Raw genomic sequence first — 23496 nt, forward strand, 5'->3', positions numbered from 1 at the left:
CTATTTTCCTATATGGAAATAATTTACTTTTATAGCCAAACAAAATATATGTGCCTCATTTTACATCACAAGTACAAAAGTCTTCATTCTTTTTTCTTAAACTTCGTATCCAGTCAAATGGGTTCACATTAATTAAAACTGAGAGAGTATATATTAACATACTTCCGTTCACAAACAATAAAGTAAAATTAGCTAGCAACCAACGTTACCTCTCCAACCTTAACAAAAGCTTCCACGATATATATAGACAATAAAGTTTTACCAATTATTGAGTGTGACTTATCACTATATACAGTGTGGCTTTGGTTTAATTCTAAACAATTCCAATGATACTATAAAGAAAACTGGTCAGCAACCCCCTTGGCCTAATTGTCTAATGGGTGAGAATGAAGTCTTTTGTTACACACATAACTAAATTAGGTTTCTGACGTTGCACCAACTATCTAAATGGTGTCTTAGGTCACCTGTGCCCATCTTTCCAACAATACTAAAGGTTGTTGATTTTGATATTTCCATATTATAATTTTCTAAATTGTAATATTGGAAAAATTGGCTTATTTCTATAACCAAAGCAATGACTAAACTAGTTTAATCTCATGTTAGATGTTTTGATCAACTAATCCTTTTCATGTTAAAAGTACTAGCTTACCCTTTGCCCAGTTTTGAAGTATATAGTACAACTTGCTATTTAGTACAAACACATTTTAGACCCCATTTGACATTTTCATCCCACCAAATATATAATTGGTAAATTACAGTTTAAACCACAAGCTAAATCGCTAGTTTTCTGGTTCCAAATAATAATTATACAGGTCATTATCTCAAGCAGTACATGCTGCTAACCTATTAATCATAAATACACATCCCCACTTTAATTTTTAGTAAAACTTCGATTTCTCATTTTAGCAAATTTTTAACAATGAGTAAATTTTTTTGTACGTAGACCAAATATGAGATACACATCAGATTGGCACTGCTTGAGATTGTCAAATGATAAATAATTACGCAATCGTGCATCCTTTAGTGGATGATGAATTGGCATATGATATATGCTTCTCTTTTATCTTTATTAAATAAATGGAAACAAAGTCATATTCCCAATTTGAAGGTGGATCAACGCCTTTCAAATAAACCAAGTGAAATGTAGACTTTATTTACTTTTTTTATATATAATTGCCGATAAGAGAAATAATATTGATTTCTTTTCCTTCGGAACACTTTTTTCTTTTTCATTTGTGGAATGAGAATTTGACAATGTTAGCTAACTTCACGAGTAAAGCTCATTTGTCCATGGTTGACGTGACGTGTCCTTTTTAAATAAACTTTTATAACTGACTTTGTTTAATAGGTTAACATAATTTGAAACAAACAGTCAGTAAGAATACGTTTTTTATTTACAATGTTCATCATAAAAAAGGAAAAAGGCGTATAATGTTATCACTATTTAATTAATTTTTATTCCTGATGGTAGGCTAGAAACCCGTGTTTTAGCCGTATTATTGCACTCTAATTACTGTATTTTACGTGTGTTTGAGCTTAAATGATAGTGAATTACACTTATTACGTATTTTATGCCTTGTAAGAAATGATTTCGAGCTATTAAGGTAATTTGGAGCTAAATCGAACAAGTTAGAGCTTTGAAGTATGAGTAGAAACTCAAGAAATTAAGTCGGAATTATATTCGGGGGTCGAGGACCAAGTCTTGATGTCAAAAAGGGAATGAAACAATTTATTTTGAGAAAAAGACATAGCCGTGTCGCATGGCGCATCGCGGCATTGTAAACTGGGTCTGACAGCTTTTACAAGCTCTCTGAATATTCCCACAAACGCACCGCATGGCACGGAGTGGGTGTATTAAATTGTCAGAGTAATTTTCTGTTTCGGCTAGGAAGGGTAGTTTTCGTCCGGACTTGTTTCTACATGGTATGAATATACCAAAAATACGATTTTTAGAGGACTTTGGACCTACGAAAGATTGGAAACCAACCAAGGCAAGAAGACTCAAGAATTCATCAAGATGTCATCCTACAATCGGTGCAATAGGGGAGTTTGTATCGAATCATTAGTATTGATGTTTTCTTTGTTTTTAAACCTTATTGAGATGACTTATTCCATTGCTATGGAGTAAATTCCATTAGGGTGTTGACAAATACGATGTTTTGATAACTTGATTAGGAATCTGATTCTTGATAATTGTTGGAATTAATTGATGGAGTTTTAATTCGTATTGTGGAATTATTTATTGTTTTACTTAATAGAAAAAGGAGTTTGATATTGAATTTCTTTATGTCTTATGCTCTAGTTTAAATTCGTGATTCAAATAGGTAATTGAAAAAGCCTCTTGAGTTGTTAATCGAACTAGAAAATAGGAAAATATTTGTGAGAAGTTACCCTTTAGATCATAACCATCGTTTTATTTGTTGCAGTTGTTTACCATTTTCAACTGAATTAATTGTTGAAATTAACATTTAATCGGAAAGGAACATTAACTTCAAGCGTAATATGATTGACGGTTGAATTCGTGTAATCAACCGTATTATAGAGTGAACTAACTTAAGAATTGGATCCCCGAGTCAGTTATCTTGCATTTGTCTAGTCAATTACCCTTATTTCTCTCAATGATATTTCTTCGTTACTCAGCCGTTGTCTTTTGTGATCAATTGCCAATTGCTTAAATTTTAGTAGTTAATCGTAGTAATAGTCATCAAATCAAATGTTAATTTTCCTGGATAGTAATCAACTGGAGTTATTCAAACATTGTTTAAAGCCAATCTCTGTGGAGACGATAATTAAACTATACTATCTTTGACTAGCGAGCAATAATTTTGTGTTGTGTTTTGCGCTCGTCAAATTTTGCGTCGTTGCCGGGGATTGACAATCAATAGTGTTTAAAATAATTTTTAGTACAAATTCAGGAATCAATTTTTACTTTAGTACATTTACGTTTTCTCACTTGTGTTCAGGATACAGGGTTGATTTCTCTAGTGTATGACTCGGTCTTCTTCAAAAAAAGTGATACCTACGAACCAGAGTTGGAGAAATACATGCGACAACTGAAAAAAGAAAGAGAATTAACAAAAAATTTCTTGGGTCATACTTCAACTCAAGATAACATGGCAAACCAAGAGATTGATGGTAGGAGAAGCATCACAACAAGAATCTGCATATATAGCAGTTGAAGCAGCCCAGAGAGTTGCTAAGGAGACTGTCGAAGATGGTAGGGGTCGAAGATTCAATCTAAACTGACCTTTGGTTGAAGACCAGTTTGAGAATGCAGCACCCAGACCAGTCTACAATCAAGGACTGTCAAGTGTGTGTGACCTCCACTCATAGCAGCAAACAACTTCGAGTTGAAAGAGGGCTTGCTTCAAACCATCCAAAACAACTGAATCTTTAACGGGAAGGTGAATGAAGATCCAAACACTCACTTGATGGACTTTGAAGAAATCATTAACATCTTCCAATACAATGGAGTATCAAAAGATGACGCATACTTGAGGTCATTCCCCTTTTCATTGAAAGATGACGCGAAACACTGACTTCGTAGCTTACCCACAAGGTCAATCAAGACATGGAAAGAGATGACCAAAAAGTTTCTTGACAAGTACTTCTCAGTTGCAAAAACAAGGAAATTCAGAAGGAAAATCCACAATTTCTACCAGAAGGAGACAGAAACGGTTTTCGAAGCTTGGGAAAGATTCAAGGAGATAGTCAGAAAGTGTCAGCAAAATGGAATTGATTTGTGGATGCAACTCCAGGATTTTTGGGATGTCTTGGTGCTTATTGAATTGTTTTGTCATAGAGTTTGGTGGGGGTGCCAATATGGACACAAATTGGAGGGTGTTTTGTGAAAAATTGGAGCACTTTGTCCTATTGTTACATTGTGGTGGTGTTGTGGTTGTTGTTGGAAGGTTGATTGGTGTCATTGTGTAGTGGTCCTAGGCCAATTAAAGTTGAAATTATGAGTTGAACTTGATGAATACAATATGTTTGATAAAATGCCCTAATGACACAGAAGGTGAAGTTGTACTTAATTAGAGAAAATTTGTTATGAGATAATGTGATGCTTGATGATAAGTGTGGGGTGGGAGGTCATGTTCTTATGTTGTAAAACTTTAATGTGTTAATCCCGAGTGCTAATTGATTGCCCATCCCATGCTAATGTGTTGTTAGGTTCTAATTAGAGTGTCCGATTCATGCTAAGTACTTGTGTAGTGTTGTATTGTAACTTCTTTATTTTGTTAGTGATAAATTAGACTAACTTCTAATTCTTCTTTTCTTAGTTACTAGTTTAGTTTTTTAATTTTGTATTTTACACTAGTGTAGTCCGTGTTTATGTTGCTGTAATATTATGTTGGTGGTTGGATGTGTTGCTAATTACTAGTGGCGTGCTTTCAATGAGGTAGTTTGAGTCCCCAATATACATTGTACTTGTGAACAAGTCAATAACATAAGTGTGAGGTGGTTACTCTGTTTGGTCTTGTTTTTGTTTTAAGTGTTGTGACTAATGTTGTTCGTCTTGTGAAGGTACAATATCTCGCCATCCAAGCAAATGTTCTAACACAGGTTCCTCCGAGGTTGCCTCTAGTATCCATCGAGGAGGTAGGCGGGAACCTCCCCCTGCCCTAGTGGAGGAGGAAGATGAGCGCATTGATCCAAATACGGATATAATACCGAGCTATAAGTATGACATTTAGGTTGTGCCAACTTATGCTAGGATGTGGTACCAGACCTTTGTTTCGATAGTGAGTCCCAACATGAAAGTTGGTATTGATGATGGTAAGATAGCTAGGAAGTACTCGGGGATTTACAACAATATCAGATACCTGAGTTTTGAAAGCTTATTCCGTCATGGTGAGTCAGTAAACATGAACATGGTCAAGGAGTTCTATGCTAACTGGCAACCTCAGACTAGTTTAGATGCGGTGTATGAAGTAGAGGTGAGACGAAAGATGATTCTTTTTTCCTTACGAGTAATAAATCAAACATGGGGTTCACGGAGCACTCACATAAGTTGTTCCTGAGGTTGTTGTGTCGGGCCCTCTATTCTGATATTAGACGCCAACTGTATGGCATGGGTTCTCTTGCCACATGGACATGAGATACTAATGAGTTCCACAAAGACATGAAGAAGTGCAATTTCTAGCATTTTTCCAGAGTCGTTCTCCGGTTGATCAATGCAAAGATCATGCCTACCCAGAACGACAGTGACGTCTCCATGTTGAAAATGTGTCTCATTTATGCTATCTTGACTCGGATGAAGTTCGATCTTAGTAATATTATGCTTGAGCACATGGCTCAAGTATGAGCACTTAGGGCCTGCCGCCTGTACTTCCCGAGCATGATCACGCAACTTCTGCGGATGCACCATGTGGAGGAGGAGTACCATTATGATCGGACGATGCCGGTTCTGCGACCTCTTAAGCCCTCTGATGTCAAAGTTGTGACAGAAACCCCCGCTACTATTGTTCCTATAAATCAGAGATTTATTCGTGTTGAGGAGACACTACATCTGATATTTCCTGATATGTGCCTTCCCGATGGTCGGGGGAGACTGACTTGTGTTGAGATCAACAATGATTGTGTTAGTTAAGCTTCATTAGTTAGTTAGATTAGTTGTAACTAACTTACCTTAGAATAGAGTTAGGATAACTCTAGTTAGCTTTAGATACTGAAACACTTGAATCAATACAACTCCTTCTTCCTCTTTCTCTGAAATATTGAATCGCATTTCTTCTCTCTAACCTAGATCTACAGCTTCTCATCCATGGCAGATCTCCATGGTTAGCTGATTTTTTTATGGTATCAGAGCCACACGACCATTAGTGTGGTCTTAGTTTCATCCTCAATTCAGATTTCACGAAGTTCATTTGAAGGATCTACAATGGCAAATATCGATAATACTGAACCAGAGAAGTTAGGTCATAATCATCCACTCTTCCCGAATTCAAATGATAATTCAGGAGCTGTTTTGATTTCATTACAACTGAGAGGACCAGAAAACTACTCTGTGTGGAGTCAGGCGATGCAAATTGCAATTCTAGGTCGAAACAAGCTGGGTTTCATCGACGGGACATGCAAAAAGGAGAATTACGGTACGAATCTCACTGATTTTTGGGAACAATGTAATATGATTGTTTTATCCTGGTTGATGAACTGTGTTTCACCGGAATTGTTGAGTGGATTGGTGTATTCATCGAATGCTAGTGAAGTTTGGGATGATTTGAAGGAGCGTTTTGACAAAGTTGATTGTTCTAGGATATTTCAGATCCATAGAGAAATTGCTATAGCTAGGCAAGGCAGTAGCTCAATTTCCACTTACTTCTCAAAATTAAGAGTACTATAGGCAGAGTTTGATAGTTTGGCACCAATTCCTGGTCGTGATGCTGCAAATTCTCGAGACTTTGTTCAGTTTATGGAGCGTCAAAAGCTTCTGCAATTCCTGATGAGACTTAATGAGTCTTATGAACAAGCTCGCAGTCAACTCTTGATGATGGTGCCAGTGCCATCAGTGAACAAGGCATACTCTATGCTAATGGAACGTGAAAGCCAAATGACTATGGAAAGTGTTTCCGCTAACATAAATAATATTGAAATGACAACATTGATGGCCAATAGGGCTGGAAATCAGCAGAAAATGAGGAAGAATTACAACCTCTTCTATGATTTTTGCAAGATGAAGGGCTATACTAAGGAAGTTTCTTACAAGATAGTGGGATATCCAAATGATAACAAGTTTAGGAAGAAGTACAACACACAAGCAGCAGCTAACATAGCAGTTGAACAGACTGTACAGACTGCACATGCAGGATGCATTCCAACTCATACTGCACAAACTTTCACCCCAGAGCAGTACCAGTAGATTTGGCAACTTCTAAATAGCAAGCCTACAGAGGTCACATCTAATGCAGCAGATCTTGAGTCAGGTAATATCACATGTCTAATGACTCTTTTGAACTCGGGAGACTGGATTGTAGACAGTGGAGCCTCCAATAACATGACTTCAAAGATTGACTTATTGAATAATATAGTTCCATTAGACAATAGTAGCTTAGTTCATGATAATAGGCTTGATTAATGTAATTTGACGACTGTTTATGCCCTAGCTTGACTATATTTCACCGTTATAGGATAATTAAATGATGAAAAATTGGCTCTAATTGTGAATTTCATGTTTTACAGGAGCGAGTTGCGCGTACGAGGACTTAGGACTGTATTTGGAGCTAAATTGAAGCAAGGGAAGCCCTCGGAGTTGAGTAGGTAGAAAGAAGAGAGAAAAGAAGAGTTGAGATGATGATCCACTAGCGCGACCGCACTATCCCAGGAGTTCGAGGCAGAATACTAGGCCATATGCGCGGTCATTAGCGCGACCACTAGCGCGACCGCGCTAGTCCAGTTCGGAAAATATAATTCAGGGGTAAACTTGGAAGTTCGGGGGTAATTCCACTTAACCTATAAGAGGTCCAGATCGCCCAAAGGGACATTATCAAGGTTTTTAGACTGAATTGGAGGCAAGAACAAGTGTGAGAAGAGCAATCAACCATTAGAGTTTTTCAATCTTCTCTTTGTTATCTTTATTTGCACATTATGAATACTTTTGCTATTTTATCTTGCTTTGCTATGAGTAGCTAAATATTTAGTCCAGGGTTTTGATGGAACCTATTGAAGGATGAACTTCATGTTATGTTAATATAGTTTGCCCAGTTTAATCTCTATTTGTTCAACTACGTTCTTGTTGTAGTTAATTGATAGGATCCTCAATTAGCTGTGCCTGTTTAGTATGTATTACTCGGGAGAGAGTGTATATTTAGGTAATTGTTGAACAACACCACTCCCAAAGTATATGAGGGATCAATAACCGAGGGTTTAAGGCGGGATTAGGGATAACGAAGCCTTGGGTGCGATCTAAAGTGAGATGTAATAAAAGCTAGTTAGCGTAACTCAGGAGAGTGCGCCTAGTAAAGTGTCATGATTACTTCTGACAACCCAAAGGGTCATCACTTGCTTTTAGTTGATTTATGTGTCTCTGAGGCCTTGAAAACCTCATTAGAGTCTCCTCGATTTGCATGCGCAGTCCAGGCGCATAGCCGGAAAACTTAAATATGAAACTCTGTGAAAAATGCTAAGTTTTGATGTTAAAATGAATTTTTTAAGTGAAATTGTTTTTTTGAAACTGTTTAAGGAAATTTGAAATGAAAATTGATTAAAAAGAAATGGTATCGGGCCCGTATTTTGGTTCTGGCGCCTGGTACAGGTCTTATATATGACTTGAGTCATTCCTGTGAAATTTGGTTGAAAATGGACGTCGTTTGACGCAATCCGGGCCTTAATTGAGAAATTTGATGTTTAAAAGAGTTTTGAGAAATTGATCTCGAGGTTTAATTCGAAGCTCGCGATGTTATTTTGGCAATTTGATTACATGAATATGTCCGTAGGATGTTTTTGAGGCTGTGTGTATACTTGTTTTGGAGTTTCGAGGGATCGGGTGAGTTTCGAGTAGGTTCCGGGATGCCTTAGGCTTAGAAAGTCAGGTATTGCAGTTCAGGAAGCTACAATCTCTGAACCCTCTAGTGCGGTCTGCGAGAAATCGCGTGCGACCGTGGAGGGGCCAGCGCGGCTGCGGTCGCCTTTGTGCGGTCCGCGATGGAGGCTGTGTGGCCGCAGTCGGCCTTGTGCGGTCCGCACAGGGTGTTGAACTGCAGGTCTTCAGGTACGGTAGTGCGGCCGCGGTCCATTTGATGCGGTCCGCACTGGGGGTCTGAGAGGGGTATAAATAAACGGGAATTTCAGTTATTTTTCACTTTTCAAAACCCCAAAAACATAAGAGGCGATTTTTCAAACAACCTTTCTTCTCCAAAACGTTGGTAAGTGATTTCTGACTCATTTTCTTCACTCCTTAACATCTTTTAACATGATTTTAACTTCAAATCAAAGATTTTCATGGAGGAAATTGGGTGTTTTGGGTAGAACCTAGGTTTTTCTAAAATTGGGGATTTGGAACTCAATTTGAGGCCTGATTCCAAAACAAATAATATATTTTGCTTCGTGGGGAAATGGGTAACCAGGTTTTGGTCCGAACCTCGGATTTCGACCACGTAGGCCTGGAGGTGATTTTGACCTTTTGGGTAAAACCTTGGGGAAAACTCATTTTTATGCATTGGGGTTGATTCATTTAGCACTTATTGATGTAATTAAGTAACTTGTGACTAGATTCGAGCGGATTGGTGGTGGAATCAAGGGGTAAAGCTATAGTTGAGACTTGAGTGGTGATCAAGACATCAAGGTAAGTGTTTGGTCTAACCCAAGCTTGAGGGATTAGGAGTTGAGTCAAATTTGCTACTTGCTTCTTGTTGAGTACATAGTATAGGCATGATGACGAGTATCTATACGTTGGTGTCAAGCATGACCGTGAGTCTTAAATTGAAAGTTGTTGTGTTCTTAAATGACACTTGGATGCTTTAATTAATGATATTCTATGATCGAGCATTTCCATTAATTGAACTGAGTACCAGCTAAGTGAGATTGGTTATAGTTGATTCTCCCTTGCCGGGAAGTTATTATATTACTTATGTTCCCTTACCGGGATTTCTTGTGATTTTGTGATGAACTATGAAATGGGAGCGAGTGGTACGCCTACCACAAGATATTATGAAATGAGAGCGGGTGGTACGCCTACCCCAAGATATTATGAAATGGGAACGAGTGGTACGCTTACCCCAAGATATTATGAAATGGGAGCGGGTGGTACGCCTACCACAAGATATTATGAAATGGGAGCGGGTGGTACGCCTACCACAAGATAATGAAATGGGAGCGGGTGGTACGCCTACCACAAGATATTATGAAATGGGAGCGGGTGGTACACCTACCACAATATATGATGAAATGGGAGCGGGTGGTACGCCTACCACAAGATATGGGAAATAGGATCGGGTTGCACGCCTGCAACAAGATGGAAACTGAAAGTGAAAGTTGTCTTTACTTTTCTTTATCCGTGTTAGAAGTTATATTGTTAGCTTCCTTGTTATTTCTTGTTATTTTGTTTTGTCAGCTACCCCCGAAGTATGTTCCCCTTCCCATGCTTTAATTGCTTATTACTTGTTATTTTTCCGCCATATGTTATATAACTGCACAAGTTTATCTAGATTCTGGTCCTAGCCTTGTCACTACTTCGCCGGGGTTTGGCCAGGCACTTACCAACACATGGGGTCAGTTGTGCTGATACTACACTCTGCACTGTGTGCAGATTCCGGAGCAGTTTTCGGACAGTAGTTGGAGGGCTTCCTTCAGTCCACCCGTAGACCCAAGGTAGACCTGCATGCGTCTGTAGGCCCTGGCGTCTCCCTCTATCTCTATTTCCTGTTTCATTTTTCATATTTCAGAAATGGTGTGCTGTTATTTCTTCAGACCTTGTATGTAGTAACTCTTAGACAGTCTGTGATACTGTGACACCAGATTTTGGGGTAATTAAACTTTAAAAGTTGTAATAGACGTAGTTTTAAGTTTTATAACTGTTGACTTCCGCTTATTTACTTAAAATTCTGTTGTTATCATGTTATCGCCTCGTGTTTGTTAAAATAAAGCAATATGAAAGTGTAGTAGGTAGTTAAGGTTTAGCTTACCTAGCTCCCATTAGTAGGCGCCATCACGACTCCCGAGGATGAAAAATCCGAGTCGTGACAATTTGGTATCAGAGCTTTAGGTTACATGGGTCTCACACTTCACAGACAAACTTAGTAGAGTCTGAGAGATCGGTATGGAGATGTCTGTATTTATCCCTCAGAGGCTACAAAGTTAGAAAAACTTCACAGTTGTTCTTTCTTGTCTTGCGGTTCTGTTTCCCCAATACTGATTGAATTTCTACTCCGTTCTTTCGCAGTTGGCGAGAACACATACTTCCTCATCTACCGCTCAGCAGCCCGAGCCCCCAGCAGCAGCTTCAACTAGGGCAAGAGGCCGAGGCCGAGGTAGGGGCAGAGTTCAGCCCCGAGCAGTAGCACCATTGGCGGAGCCTCAAGTTGATTTTGAGGAGGAGGTTCCGGCCCCAGCAGTCCCGATTAGCCCAGCTCAGGTCCCAGAGGGGTTTATTGCTACCCCAGTTCTTCAGGACGCTCTGGTCCGATTGGTGGGCCTCATGGTGAGTGTCACCCGAGCAAGTTTTCTTCCTGTAGAACCAACCACTTCTCAGGTTGGAGGAGGGGCTCAGACTTCTACTACACGCACTCCAGAGTAGGTAGCTCCCCAGATTCAAACTCCAGCTGTTTAGCCAGTTGGAGCAGTTCAGCCGGGTGCCATAGCTTAGACCGACGATGGAGCGGCTATGTCCGCCGATGCTTTATGGAGGCCGGATAGGTTCACCAAGCTCTTCACTACTACTTTCAGCGGTGCATCTACTGAGGATCCTCAGGATTATCTAGACAGCTGCCACGAGGTTCTCAGGAACAGAGGCATTGTTGAGACCAATAGGGTCGATTTTGCTACATTCTGCTTGTTTGGATCCGCCAAGACTTGGTAGAGATATTATTGCTTAGCTAGACCAGCCGGGTCGTCATCTTTGACTTGGGAGCAGTTTGCAATATTATTTCTGGAGATGTTTCTCCCCGTTACTCAGAGAGAGGCCTATCGGAGGCAGTTTGAGCGCCTCCAGCAGGGTTCCATGACTGTCACCCAATATGAGACTAGGTTCATCGACTTAGCTCGCCATGCTCTTGTCATACTTCCTACTGAGAGAGAGAGGGTGAGGAGGTTTATCGACGGTCTTATTTAACCGATTCATCTTCAGATGGCCAATGAGGCCGGGAGTGAGATCACTTTTCAGGAGGCGGCCAATGTGGACCGCAGAGTTGAGATGGTTTTGTCACATGGAGGTGGTCATGGGTCGGATAATAGGCCCCGTCATTCAGGTAGATTCAGTGGTACCTCGTTTGGAGGTAGAGATTCATATGGTAGAGGCCATCCTCCTAGGCCCTTTCAGTCAGCTCTTCAGGTTTCTCACGGTGCTTTAGGTGGTCGTGGTCCTCCGATGCAGTATTCTGATCAGCAGTCCTTCAGTGCACCACCGCTTCAGAGTTTTCAAGGTCGTCAGCCCCAATAGTCAAGGGCTTGTTTTACTTGTGGCGATCCGAGGCACATTGCTAGGTATTGCCTCGAGCTTCGAGCAGTTCTCCACATCAGGGTTCTCGTGCTACGGTTCAGGCACCTGATGTTCCACAGACCGCCCATCCAGCTAGAGATGGGGGTAGAGGTGCTAGAGGTGGAGGTAGAGGTCCTATAGGTGGAGCTCAGGCCGCCAGAGGTGGAGGCCAGCCAGGTGCAGGCCATCCCAGAGAGGTAGTTCAGGGTGGTGGGGCCAAGCCCCGATGTTATGCCCTTCCATCCAGGTCTGAGGCTGAGTCTTTAGATGTAGTGATCACAGGTATGGTTCTGGTTTGTGATAGAGATGCTTCAGTGTTATTTGATCCAGGATCTACATACTCGTATGTGTCATCTTATTTTGTACCGTATCTGGTCATGCCTAGTAATTTGTTGAGTATTCCTATTTATGTGTCTACACCGGTGGGTGATTCTATTGTGGTAGATCGAGTCCATCACACTTGTGTAGTTGTGATTGGGGGTCTTGAGACTCGTGTGGATTTGTTGCTTCTAGACATGGTCAACTTCGATATTATATTGGGGATGGACCGGTTATTACCGTACCATGCTATCTTGGACTGTCATGCCAAGACTGTGACCTTAGCTTTGCCGGCTATGCCTCGTTTAGAGTGGAAAGGAACTCCTGGTCATTCTACCCGTAGTGTTATCTCTTCTGTGAAGGCTCGGCATATGGTCGAGAAGGGGTGCTTGGCCTATTTAGCTTATGTTCGTGATTCTAGTGCGGAGGTTCCTCTATTGACTCTGTGCCTGTTGTTCGTGAGTTTCCTGAGTTTTCCCTTCAGACCTGCTAGGGATGCCACCCGACATGGATATTGACTTCTGCATTGATTTGGCTCTGGGCACTCAGCCCATATTTATCCCGCTGTATCGCATGGCCCCGCCAGAGTTGAAAGAGTTGAAGGAGCAGTTGCAAGACTTGCTTGAGAAGGGTTTCATTAGACAAAATACTTCGCCTTGCGTTGCGCCAGTGTTGTTTGTTAAGAAAAATGATGGTTCGATGAGGATGTGCATTGATTACCGGTAGTTGAACAAGGTCACAATCAAAAATAAGTATCCACTGCCAAGGATTGATGATTTGTTCGATTAGCTTCATGGTGCCAAGGTATTTTCAAAGATCGACTTGATATCTGGCTACCATCAGTTAAGGATTAAGGCATCCGATGTCCTTAAGACAGTTTTCCGCACTCGGTACGGGCATTATGAGTTCTTGGTCATGTCACTTGGGTTGACAAATGCCCCAACAGCTTTTATGGATTTTATGAACCGAGTATTCAGGCCTTATTTGGACTCGTTCGTGATAGTCTTCATTGATGATATTTTGATATATTCCCATAGCCAGGAGGAGCACGAGCAACATCTTAGAGTGGTTCTTCAGACTCTGAAGGAGAGTTAGTTATATGCTAAGTTCTTGAAGTGTGAGTTCTGGTTGAATTCAGTTGCATTTCTGGGTCATGTTGTATCAGTAGAGGGTATTCAGGTTGATCCGAAGAAGATTGAGGCAGTCAAGAACTAGCCTAGACCAGTATCAGCTTCAGAGATTCAGAGTTTCTTGGGATTGGCAGGCTACTACCATCGGTTCATAGAGGGATTCTCATCTATCGCAGCCCCGATGACCAGATTGACCCAGAATGGTGCCCAATTCAGATGGCCGAACGTGTGTGAGGCGATCTTTCAAAAGCTCAAGACAACTCTGACTACCGCACCGGTGTTGGTTTTGCCCACAGGTTCAGGGCCTTATACCGTCTATTGTGATGCATCTCGTATTGGGCTTGGTGTAGTGTTGATGTAGGATGGCAAGGTCATTGCCTATGCTTCGAGGCAGTTGAAGATTCATGAGAAGAACTATTCGGTCCATGATTTAGAGTTTTCAGCCATTGTTCACACATTAAAGATTTGTAGGCATTATCTGTATGGCGTGGCATGTGAGGTGTTCACTGATCACAAGAGTCTTCAGTATTTGTTCAAGCAAAAGGAGTTGAATTTAAGGCAGATGAGATGGTTGGAGTTGTTGAAGGTTATGATATCACTATCTTATATCACCCAGGAAAGGCCAATGTGGTGGCCGATGCTCTGAGTAGAAAGTTAGCCAACATGGGCTGTCTTGCTTATATTCCGGTCAGTGAGAGGCCGCTTGCATTGGATGTTCAGGCTTTGGCCAATTGATTTGTGAGATTGGATGTCTCTGAGCCTAGCCGAGTATTAGCTTGCACGGTTGCTCGATCTTCATTATTGGAGTGTATCCGTGGTCGACAGTTTGATGATCCCCGTTTGTGTGTCCTTAGAAACACGGTGCAACATGGAGGTGCCAAGTAGGTTACCTTAGGTGATAATGGAGTTTTGAGATTGCAGGGGCGAGTTTGTATGCCTAATGTGGATGGGCTTTGAGAGTTGATTTTTGAGAAGGCCCATAGCTCCCGGTACTCTATTCATCCGGGCGCCACGAAGATGTATCAGGATTTGCGGTAGCATTATTGGTGGCGTAGAATGAAGAAGGATATCATTGTATATGTGGCTCGATGTTTAAATTGTCAACATGTTAAGTATGAGTATCAGAGGCCTGGTGGATTGTTTCAGAGGATTGAGCTTCCCGAGTGGAAGTGGGATCAAATTACTATGGACTTTGTTATTGGACTTCCGCTGACTCGGAAGAAGTTCGACGCAGTTTGGGTCATTGTTGATAGGCAGACCAAGTCAGCACATTTCATTCCTATGACAGTCTCCTATTCATCCGAGAGGTTAGCTGAGATTTATATCCGGGAGATTGTTCGTCTTCATGGTGTGCCGGTATCTATCATTTCGGACTGAGGTACGCAGTTTACCTCGCATTTCTGGAGAGCAGTTAAGTGAGAGTTGGGCACTCAGATTGAGTTGAGTACAACATTTCATCCTCAGACGGACGGGCAGTCCGAGCGGACTATTCAGATTTTGGAAGATATGCTTCGAGCCTGTGTCATTGACTTTGGAGGCTCGTGGGATCAACTTTTGCCTTTAGCAGAGTTTTCCTACAATAACAGCTACCAGTCGAGTATCTAGATGGCTACTTATGAGGCTTTGTATGGTAGGTGATGTCGATCTCCGATTGGATGGTTTGAGCCGGGAGAGGCTCGGTTGTTGGGTACGGATCTGGTTTAGGAGGCCTTGGACAAGGTCAGGATCATTCAGGAGAGGCTTCGTACGGCTCAGTCCAGGCAAAAGAGTTATACAGACCGCAAAGTTCGAGATGTGGCTTTTATGGTTGGTGAGCGGGTATTGCTCCGAGTGTCGCCTATGAAGGGCGTGATGAGATTCGGGAAGAAGGGAAAGCTTAGCCCTAGGTTCTTTGGTCCATTTGAGATTCTTGATCGAGTGGGAGAGGTGGCTTATAGACTTGAATTGCCACCTAGCTTATCAGCCGTGCATCCAGTATTTCATGTGTCTATGCTTTGGAAGTATCATGGCGATCCATCCCACGTGTTAGATTTCAGCACTGTCCAGTTGGACAAGGACTTGTCTTATGAGGAGGAGCCGATGGCTATTCTAGACCGGCAGGTTCGATAGTTGAGGTCGAAGAGTTTTCCTTCGGTTCATATGAAGTGGAGAGGTCAGCCTCTGGAGGCATCGACCTGGGAGTCCGAGTCCGATATGCGTAGCCGTTATCCTCATCTTTTCCCCGACTCAGGTACTTCCTTCTTCTGTCCGTTCGAGGACAAACAGTGAGGGGGAGAATGTGACGACCCAAAGGGTCATCACTTGCTTTCAGTTGATTTCTGTGTCTCCGAGGCCTTGAAAACCTCATTAGAGTTGCCTCGATTTGCGTGTGCAGTCCAGGCGCGTAGCCGGAAAGTGAAATATGAAACTCTATGAAAAATGCTAAGTTTTGATATTAAAATGAATTTTTTAAGTGAAATTGTTTTTTTTTTGAAATGAAAACTGATTAGAAAGCAATGGTATCGGGCCCGTATTTTGGTTCCGGCGCCCGGTACAGGTCTTATATATGACTTGAGTCATTCCTGTGAAATTTGGTTGAAAACGGACGTCGTTTGACGTGATCCGGACCTTAATTGAGAAATTTGATGTTTAAAAGAGTTTTGAGAAATATCATTGATCTTGAGGTTTAATTCGAAGCTCGCAATGTTATTTTGGTAATTTGATTACACGACTATGTCTGTAGGATGTTTTTGAGGCTGTGTGTATACTTGTGTTGGAGCTTCGAGGGCTCGGGTGAGTTTCGAGTAGGTTCCGGGATGCCTTAGGCTTAGAAAGTCAGGTGTTGCAGGTTCAGGAAGCTGCAGTCTCTGAACCCTCTAGTGCGGTCCACGAGAAATTACGTGCGACCACGGAGGGGCCAGCGCGGCCGCGACCGCCTTTGTGCGGTCCATGGTGGAGGTTGTGTGACCGCAGTCGGCCTTGTGCGGTCCGCATAGGGTGCTAAACTGCAGGTCTTCAGGTACGCTAGTGCGGACAGGGTCCATTTGATGCGATCCACACTGGGGGTCTGAGAGGGGTATAAATAAACGGGAATTTCAGTTATTTTTCACTTTTCAAAACCCCAAAAACATAAGAGGCAATTTTTCAAACAACCTTTCTTCTGCAAAACGTTGGTAAGTGATTTCTAACTCATTTTCTTCACTCCTTAACATCTTTTTACATGATTTCAACTTCAAATCAAAGATTTTCATGGGGGAAATTGGGTGTTTTGGGTAGAACCTAGGTTTTTCTAAAATTGGGGATTTGGACCTCAATTTGAGGTCTGATTCCAAAACAAATAATATATTTGGCTTCGTGGGGGAATGAGTAACCAGGTTTTGGTCCGAACCTCGGGTTTCGACCATGTGGGCCCGGGGTGATTTTGACGTTTTGGGTAAAACCTTGGGGAAAACTCATTTTCATGTAGTGGGGATGATTCATTTAGCACTTATTGATGTAATTAAGTAACTTGTGACTAGATTTGAGCAGATTGATGGTGGAATCAAGGGGTAAAGCTATAGTTGAGACTTGAGTGGTGATCAAGACATCAAGGTAAGTGTTTGGTCTAACCTTAGCTTGAGGGATTAGGAGTTGAGTCATATTTGTTACTTGCTTCTTGTTGAGTACGACATATAGACATGGTGACGAGTATCTATACGTTGGTGTCAAGCATGGCCGTGAGTCTTAAATTGAAAGTTGTTGTGCTCTTAAATGACACTTGGGTGCTTTAATTAATGATCTTCTATGATCGAGCATTTCCATTAATTGAACTGAGTACCAGCTAAGTGAGATTGGTTATAGCTGATTCTCCCTTGCCGGGAAGTTATTATATTACTTATGTTCCCTTGCCGGGATTTCTTGTGATTTTGTGATGAACTATAAAATGGGAGCGGGTGGTACGCCTACCACAAGATATTATGAAATGGGAGCGGGTGGTACGCCTACCCCAAGATATTATGAAAAGGGAGCGGGTGGTACGCCTACCACAAGATATTATGAAATGGGAGCGGGTGGTACGCCTACCACAAGATAATGAAATGAGAGCGGGTGGTACGCCTACCACAAGATATTATGAAATGGGAGCGGGTGGTACGCCTACCACAAGATATGATGAAATGGGAGCGGGTGGTACGCCTACCACAAGATATGGGAAATGGGATCGGGTTGCTCGCCTGTAACAAGATGGAAACTAAAAGTGAAAGTTGTCTTTACTTTTCTTTATCTGTGTTAGAAGTTATATTGTTAGCTTCCTTGTTATTTCTTGTTATTTTGTTTTGTCAGCTACCCCCGAAGCATGTTCCCTTTCCCCACCTTTAATGTCTTATTACTTGTTACTTTTCCGCCATATGTTATATAACTGCACAGGTTTATCTGGAGTCTGGTAGTAGCCTCGTCACTACTTTGTCGGGGTTAGGCCAGGCACTTACCAGCACATGGGGTCAGTTGTGCTGATACTACACTCTGCACTGTGTGCAGATCCTGGAGCAGTTTTTGGATAGTAGTTGAAGGGCTTCCTTCAGTCCACTCGGAGACCCAAGGTAGACCTGCATACGTCCGTAGACCCTGTCGTCTCCCTCTACCTCTATTTCCTATTTCATTTTTCATAATTCCGAAATGGTGTGCTATTATTTCTTCAGACCTTGTATGTAGTAACTCTTAGACAGTCTGTGATACTGTGACACCAGATTTTGGGGTAATTAAAGTTTAAAAGTTGTAATAGACGTAGTTTTAAGTTTTATAAATGTTGACTTCCGCTTATTTACTTAAAATTTCGTTGTTATCATGTTATCGCCTCGTGTTTGTTAAAATTAAGCAATATGAAAGTGTAGTAGGTAGTTAGGATTTGGCTTGCCTAGCTCCCATTATTATGCGCCATCACAACTTCCGAGGGTAGAAAATTCGGGTTGTGACATTACTCGGGAGAGATTTACGGTAATAAGAGTGCTCATGATTGATAGAGATGATTAGGCAAATCTATGCGAAACATAATAGGAAGGGATTCCATCAATAGGGGAAATCATAACCTTAGATCTTTCTCTTATTTGTTTACAACTCAGTCATAGTTAGCTGTTAGTTTACTTCCTTTTATTCAGTTATAGCTAGTTAAACCATTACCAATTGTTATTTAAATATCTGGGAAGTTGATTACAAAGAATTTAGTGAGTCTAACAAAAGTAATTGATAGGTTAATTCTCTGAGGATTCGACTCTGGGCTAAATACTCGGATTATATTTGCAGTGACCGCTTAGTCCTTTTATAAGACATAGTTGGGCATGATAAAATTTTGGCGTCGTTGCAGGGGAATTAACGATGTTATCAATTACAGTTGAAAGAAATAAAAAATTCTTAGTGTAGTCAGTTTTCTTTATTTTCAATCTATACATTGAAATTTTAACGTTTGTTGACTTGGTTGCACAGGTGCATGACTAGAAACTCATTGAGAACTAGTGAAGTATTTGAAGCATTATCAGATCCTGAGAAAGTTTTCAAGGCCTTGAATCATGCCAACCGGAAAAACAAACAACAACAATCAACTGAACAACTCAAACCAGACATGTGGGATAATTTGTTAGACCCAGCTGTGCCATTGGCGCCTCTTGTGCCAGAGGCTGCTCTATATGACTGGGCACAACCCACAACAGAGAACCTGGCCATAACAATTTTAGTCCCGCAGATACAGGTCGAGTCGTTTCAAATCACGAACAACATGCTGCACTTGTTGCAAAACAAGGGACTATTTTCGGGATCATACATTGAGGATCCGCAACAGCACTTGAAGAATTTCCTGTCCATATGCAAAACTCAAAGGCAGCCCAACTTAACTCAGGAAGCAATAAAGTATTTATTGTTTCCATTCTCAGTGACAGGAGCTGCCCAAACTTGGCTAAACTCACTCCCCATTAATTCCATAACAACTTGGGAGGAGTTAGTCAACCAATTTGTGAATGAGTTTCATCCACCCAACAAGATTGCTCAGCAAATTGATGAAATTTTGAGCTTTAAATAGAAATCAATGTAGACACTGCAAGAAACGTAGGAATTATTCAAAGGGATGTTGGTTATATGTCCGCACCATGGTATTCCAGATCAGATGTTGGGGCAACAGTTTTACATGGGTTTGACAGATAGCGTGAAGGTTTATGTTAATGCTTCAGCTGACAGAGCATTCTTGAGCAAAACATGGAGAGAAATACAGAGCCTGCTTGATAAGATGGCACAAAATTCGGGGGGGTCAGGATGGACAACCAAGAATGCACCTATCACTCCAGTAGTTCACTCAGTGCCCTTAGATCCATCCAACACTCTTGCTGAAAATATGGCCACATTAATGTCATATATGAGTATACTCACCAAAAAGGTGGAAGAGTTCGGGCAGAAGCAGCAGATACACATTGTTGATACTACCAATGGGGGGTTATGCACATCTTGCATTAGTCAGCCAATTGGTAACCAGTGGAATGTAGAAAGTGAGCATCATCATTACCCTGAGGACATGAATTATGTGTCTAATTATGGAGGCCAGAGACAGGGTGGTCAGAATTGGGGCCAACAAAATCAGCCATATAGTCCAGTCCAGCCACAACTCAACAATGGAAATATGGGAGGTATGCGACCTCACAATAATATGGTGACTTACCAAAGGCCACAGGGATCTAATAATCAAAATCAGCAGCAGGGTAATCATCCTCCTCAACAACAGCATGGTGGAAGACAAGAAGATGGGTTTGCCAGACTCGAGGCAATGATGTAGCAGGTTATTGGATCAAATGCAAAAATGAGAGTAAGGGTATCTGCACATGAGTCTGCTATAAAGAATATTGAAGTGCAGATGAGCCAGATTTCGATGTCCTTGAATAATCGTCCTCATGGGACATTGCCTGCAGATACTTAAATAAATCCAAAAGATCAAGGCCTGAAGCAGCTGATGGTAGTGAGTCTATGTGATGGCAGAGACTTAGACTTGGAGCAAGACAAAGCTCGATAAAGCAGACAAGCTGACACACTTGTACCAGTGCCCATTGAGCTAGATGATGCAACGAAACTGACAAAGGTGACAATACATCCTGCCCAAGAAGAAACCAACACACAGATTGAGACTGAAAAAGTAGTTGAGACATCCTAGGAACTGGTAGTTGAGGTAGTGTCTAACAAAGAAAATACCCAAATCATTGGGAAGAAGAGACCTTCAGCACCATCCCTACCGAGGTTGGCCAAGTACCAGAAAGAGGAACAATACAAGAAATTCTTGGAAATGCTGAAACAAATCCAGGTAAATATCCTATTGATCGATGCGTTGAAGGAGATGCTTGGTTATGCAAAAATGATGAAGGACTTGATGTCCCGAAAATTCGATTTGCAAGACTTGACCATAGTGACTCTTACTCAGACATGCAGTGCTGTGGTGACTAGACCAGTTGCTGAGAAGCTGTTGGACCTAGGGAGTTTCACAATTCCCCGCACCATTGGTAACTTTGCTTTTGCTAAAGCACTTTGTTATTTGGGGGCTAGCATAAATCTTATGCCACTGGCGATCTATAAGAGGTTGGGGATTGGAAGAGCTAGACCCACTTCTATGTTATTGCAGCTGGCTAACAGGACCGTGAAAAGACCCTCTGGTATCTTGGATGATGTGTTGATTCAGGTAGGGAAATTTGTGTTCCCTGCAGATTTTGTGATTCTAGACTGCAATGTGAATGAAGAAATTTCCATAATTTTAGGAAGGCCGCTCTTGGCCACGGAGAGAGCTCTTATTGATTGTGAATCTAGGGAGCTCAAGATGAGGTTGGACGATGAGGAGATAACATTCAATGTGCATAAATCTATGACACGACCGAGTGAATTTGCCAATTGTTCTCTTATTGATGCTGTGGATGTAATCGTAGAAGCAGATGATGAGATTTTACCTATTGAGGACCCTGTTGCTGCATGTCTGGTAAATTTAGATGAGGTGAATAGGGAAGAATTGGCAGAATGGGTGCTGGCTTTAGAGGGTAGAGGGTTTTGGGATAAAACTCTTGAATTCGAGCCCCTGCACTTAGAAAACAGAGAAACTCCTCCAGCCAAGCTATCCATAGAAGAACCACCAAAGCTGGAATTGAAGCCACTGCCCGCCCATCTCAGGTATGAGTTCCTAGGACCTAACTCCACATTACCTGTTATTATCTTATCTAGTTTGTTAGATATGCAGGCACACCAACTTTTGCAGGTACTCAAGGAGTGCAAGACTTCTATTAGGTGGATCATGGCAGATATTAAGGGGATCAACTCGGCATATTGTATGCATAAAATTCTACTGGAAGAGGGACACAAACCTTTTAGGGAGCACCAAAGAAGGCTGAACCCCAACATGAAGGAAGTGGTGAAGAAAGAGGTGATTAAGTAGTTGGATGCGGGAATCATTTTCCCAATCTCTGATAGCAACTGGGTTAGCCCGGTGCAATGTGTTTCTAAGAAGGGTGGTATGACGGTGGTAAAAAATGATAACAATGAGCTGATCTCTACAAGAACTGTCCCAGGCTGGAGAATTTACATGGACTATAGAAAATTAAATCTGGCCACCCGGAAAGACCACTTCCCACTTCCCTTCATTGATTAGATGCTTGACAGATTGGCAGAGAGGTCCCACTTCTGTTTTCTGGATGGGTACTCAGGGTACAATCAAATCTCCATTGCACCAGAGGACAGAGAGAAGACCTCCTTCATATGCCCATATGGAATTTATGCTTTTCGGAGGATGTCCTTTGGCCTATGCAATGCACCCGCCACATTTCAAAGGTGCATGATGGCCATATTCACTGACATGGTCGAAGACATATTGGAGGTGTTCATGGATGATTTCTAAGTGGTGGGAAACTCATTCTACGAGTGCCTTATAAATCTGGCCCAAGTGTTGAAAAGATGTATTGAGACTAACCTAGTACTCAATTGGGAGAAGTGGCAATTCATGGTACAAGAGGGCATAGTATTGGCACACCGGGTATCAAGTAAGGGAATCGAGTTGGATCGTGATAAAGTTGATGTGATAGCAAAACTGCCACCCCCCACTTCAGTCAAGGCAATCAGGAGCTTCCTCGGGCATGTCGGCTTTTACCGGAGATTCATAAGAGACTTCTAAAAAATTGCCAACCCTCTTTGTAAGTTGTTAGAAAAAGATCACCCTTTCTTATTTTCTGATGATTGTAGGGCAGCATTCGAGGAGTTGAAAAATAGGCTAGTCACAACACCCATCATTATTGCCCCCGACTGGGAGCAACCATTTGAACTCATGTGTGACGCTAGTGACTATGTAGTGGGGGAAATGCTGGGACATCGGAAAGACAAGCTAATAAACCTAATCTGCTATGATAGTAGAACGGTGAGTGGAGCCCAGCTAAACTACACTGTGACTGAAAAAGAGATGCTGGCTGTGGTGTTTGCATTCCACAAGTTCAGATCATACCTGATTGGCTCTAAAAAGGTAATTGTATATAGTGATCATGCAACTCTCAGGTACTTGATTGAGAAGAAGGAGTCCAAACTGCGCTTGATTCGTTGGGTGCTGCTACTGCAAGAGTTCGACCTTGAAATTCATGACCATAAGGGCACAGAAAACCAAGTCGCTGATCATCTATCATGACTTGAAGGAGCTAAAAACTTAGTTGAGGTTGAAGATATTCTAGAAACCTTTTCAGACGGTTGAAGATATTCTAGAAACCTTTTCAGATGAGCAGCTACTCGCTACAAGCCTTGAGGAAGTGCCATGTTATGCAGACTTTGCAAATTACCTGTCAAGCGGTATAGATCCTTATGACTTTTCCTCTGTGTAAAAGAAAAAGTTTTATCATGGCTACCACATGTATTATCTGGATGAACCTTATCTGTTTCGAATATGTGTTGACAATATGATCCGGAGGTGTG

At 41.7% G+C, this 23496-nt stretch overlaps 1 protein-coding gene and 1 non-coding gene across 2 annotated transcripts; one reads left to right on the forward strand and one right to left on the reverse strand.

Moving 5' to 3' along the window:
• Positions 1 to 3629: 3629 nt before the first annotated feature.
• Positions 3630 to 3736, reverse strand: LOC138886608 (small nucleolar RNA R71). The gene has a single exon (XR_011405658.1). It is a non-coding gene; the product is annotated as a small nucleolar RNA R71 (small nucleolar RNA).
• Positions 3737 to 20851: 17115 nt separating this feature from the next.
• On the forward strand, positions 20852 to 21982 carry LOC138885016 (uncharacterized). The gene has a single exon (XM_070165899.1). The coding sequence runs from the start codon at positions 20852 to 20854 to the stop codon at positions 21980 to 21982; it is 1131 nt and encodes a 376-aa protein (XP_070022000.1).
• The last annotated feature ends 1514 nt before the right edge of the window (positions 21983 to 23496 follow it).

Source organism: Nicotiana sylvestris, chromosome 2 (genome assembly GCF_000393655.2).
Source record: "Nicotiana sylvestris chromosome 2, ASM39365v2, whole genome shotgun sequence".
In the NCBI taxonomy this organism is placed as follows: domain Eukaryota; kingdom Viridiplantae; phylum Streptophyta; class Magnoliopsida; order Solanales; family Solanaceae; genus Nicotiana; species Nicotiana sylvestris.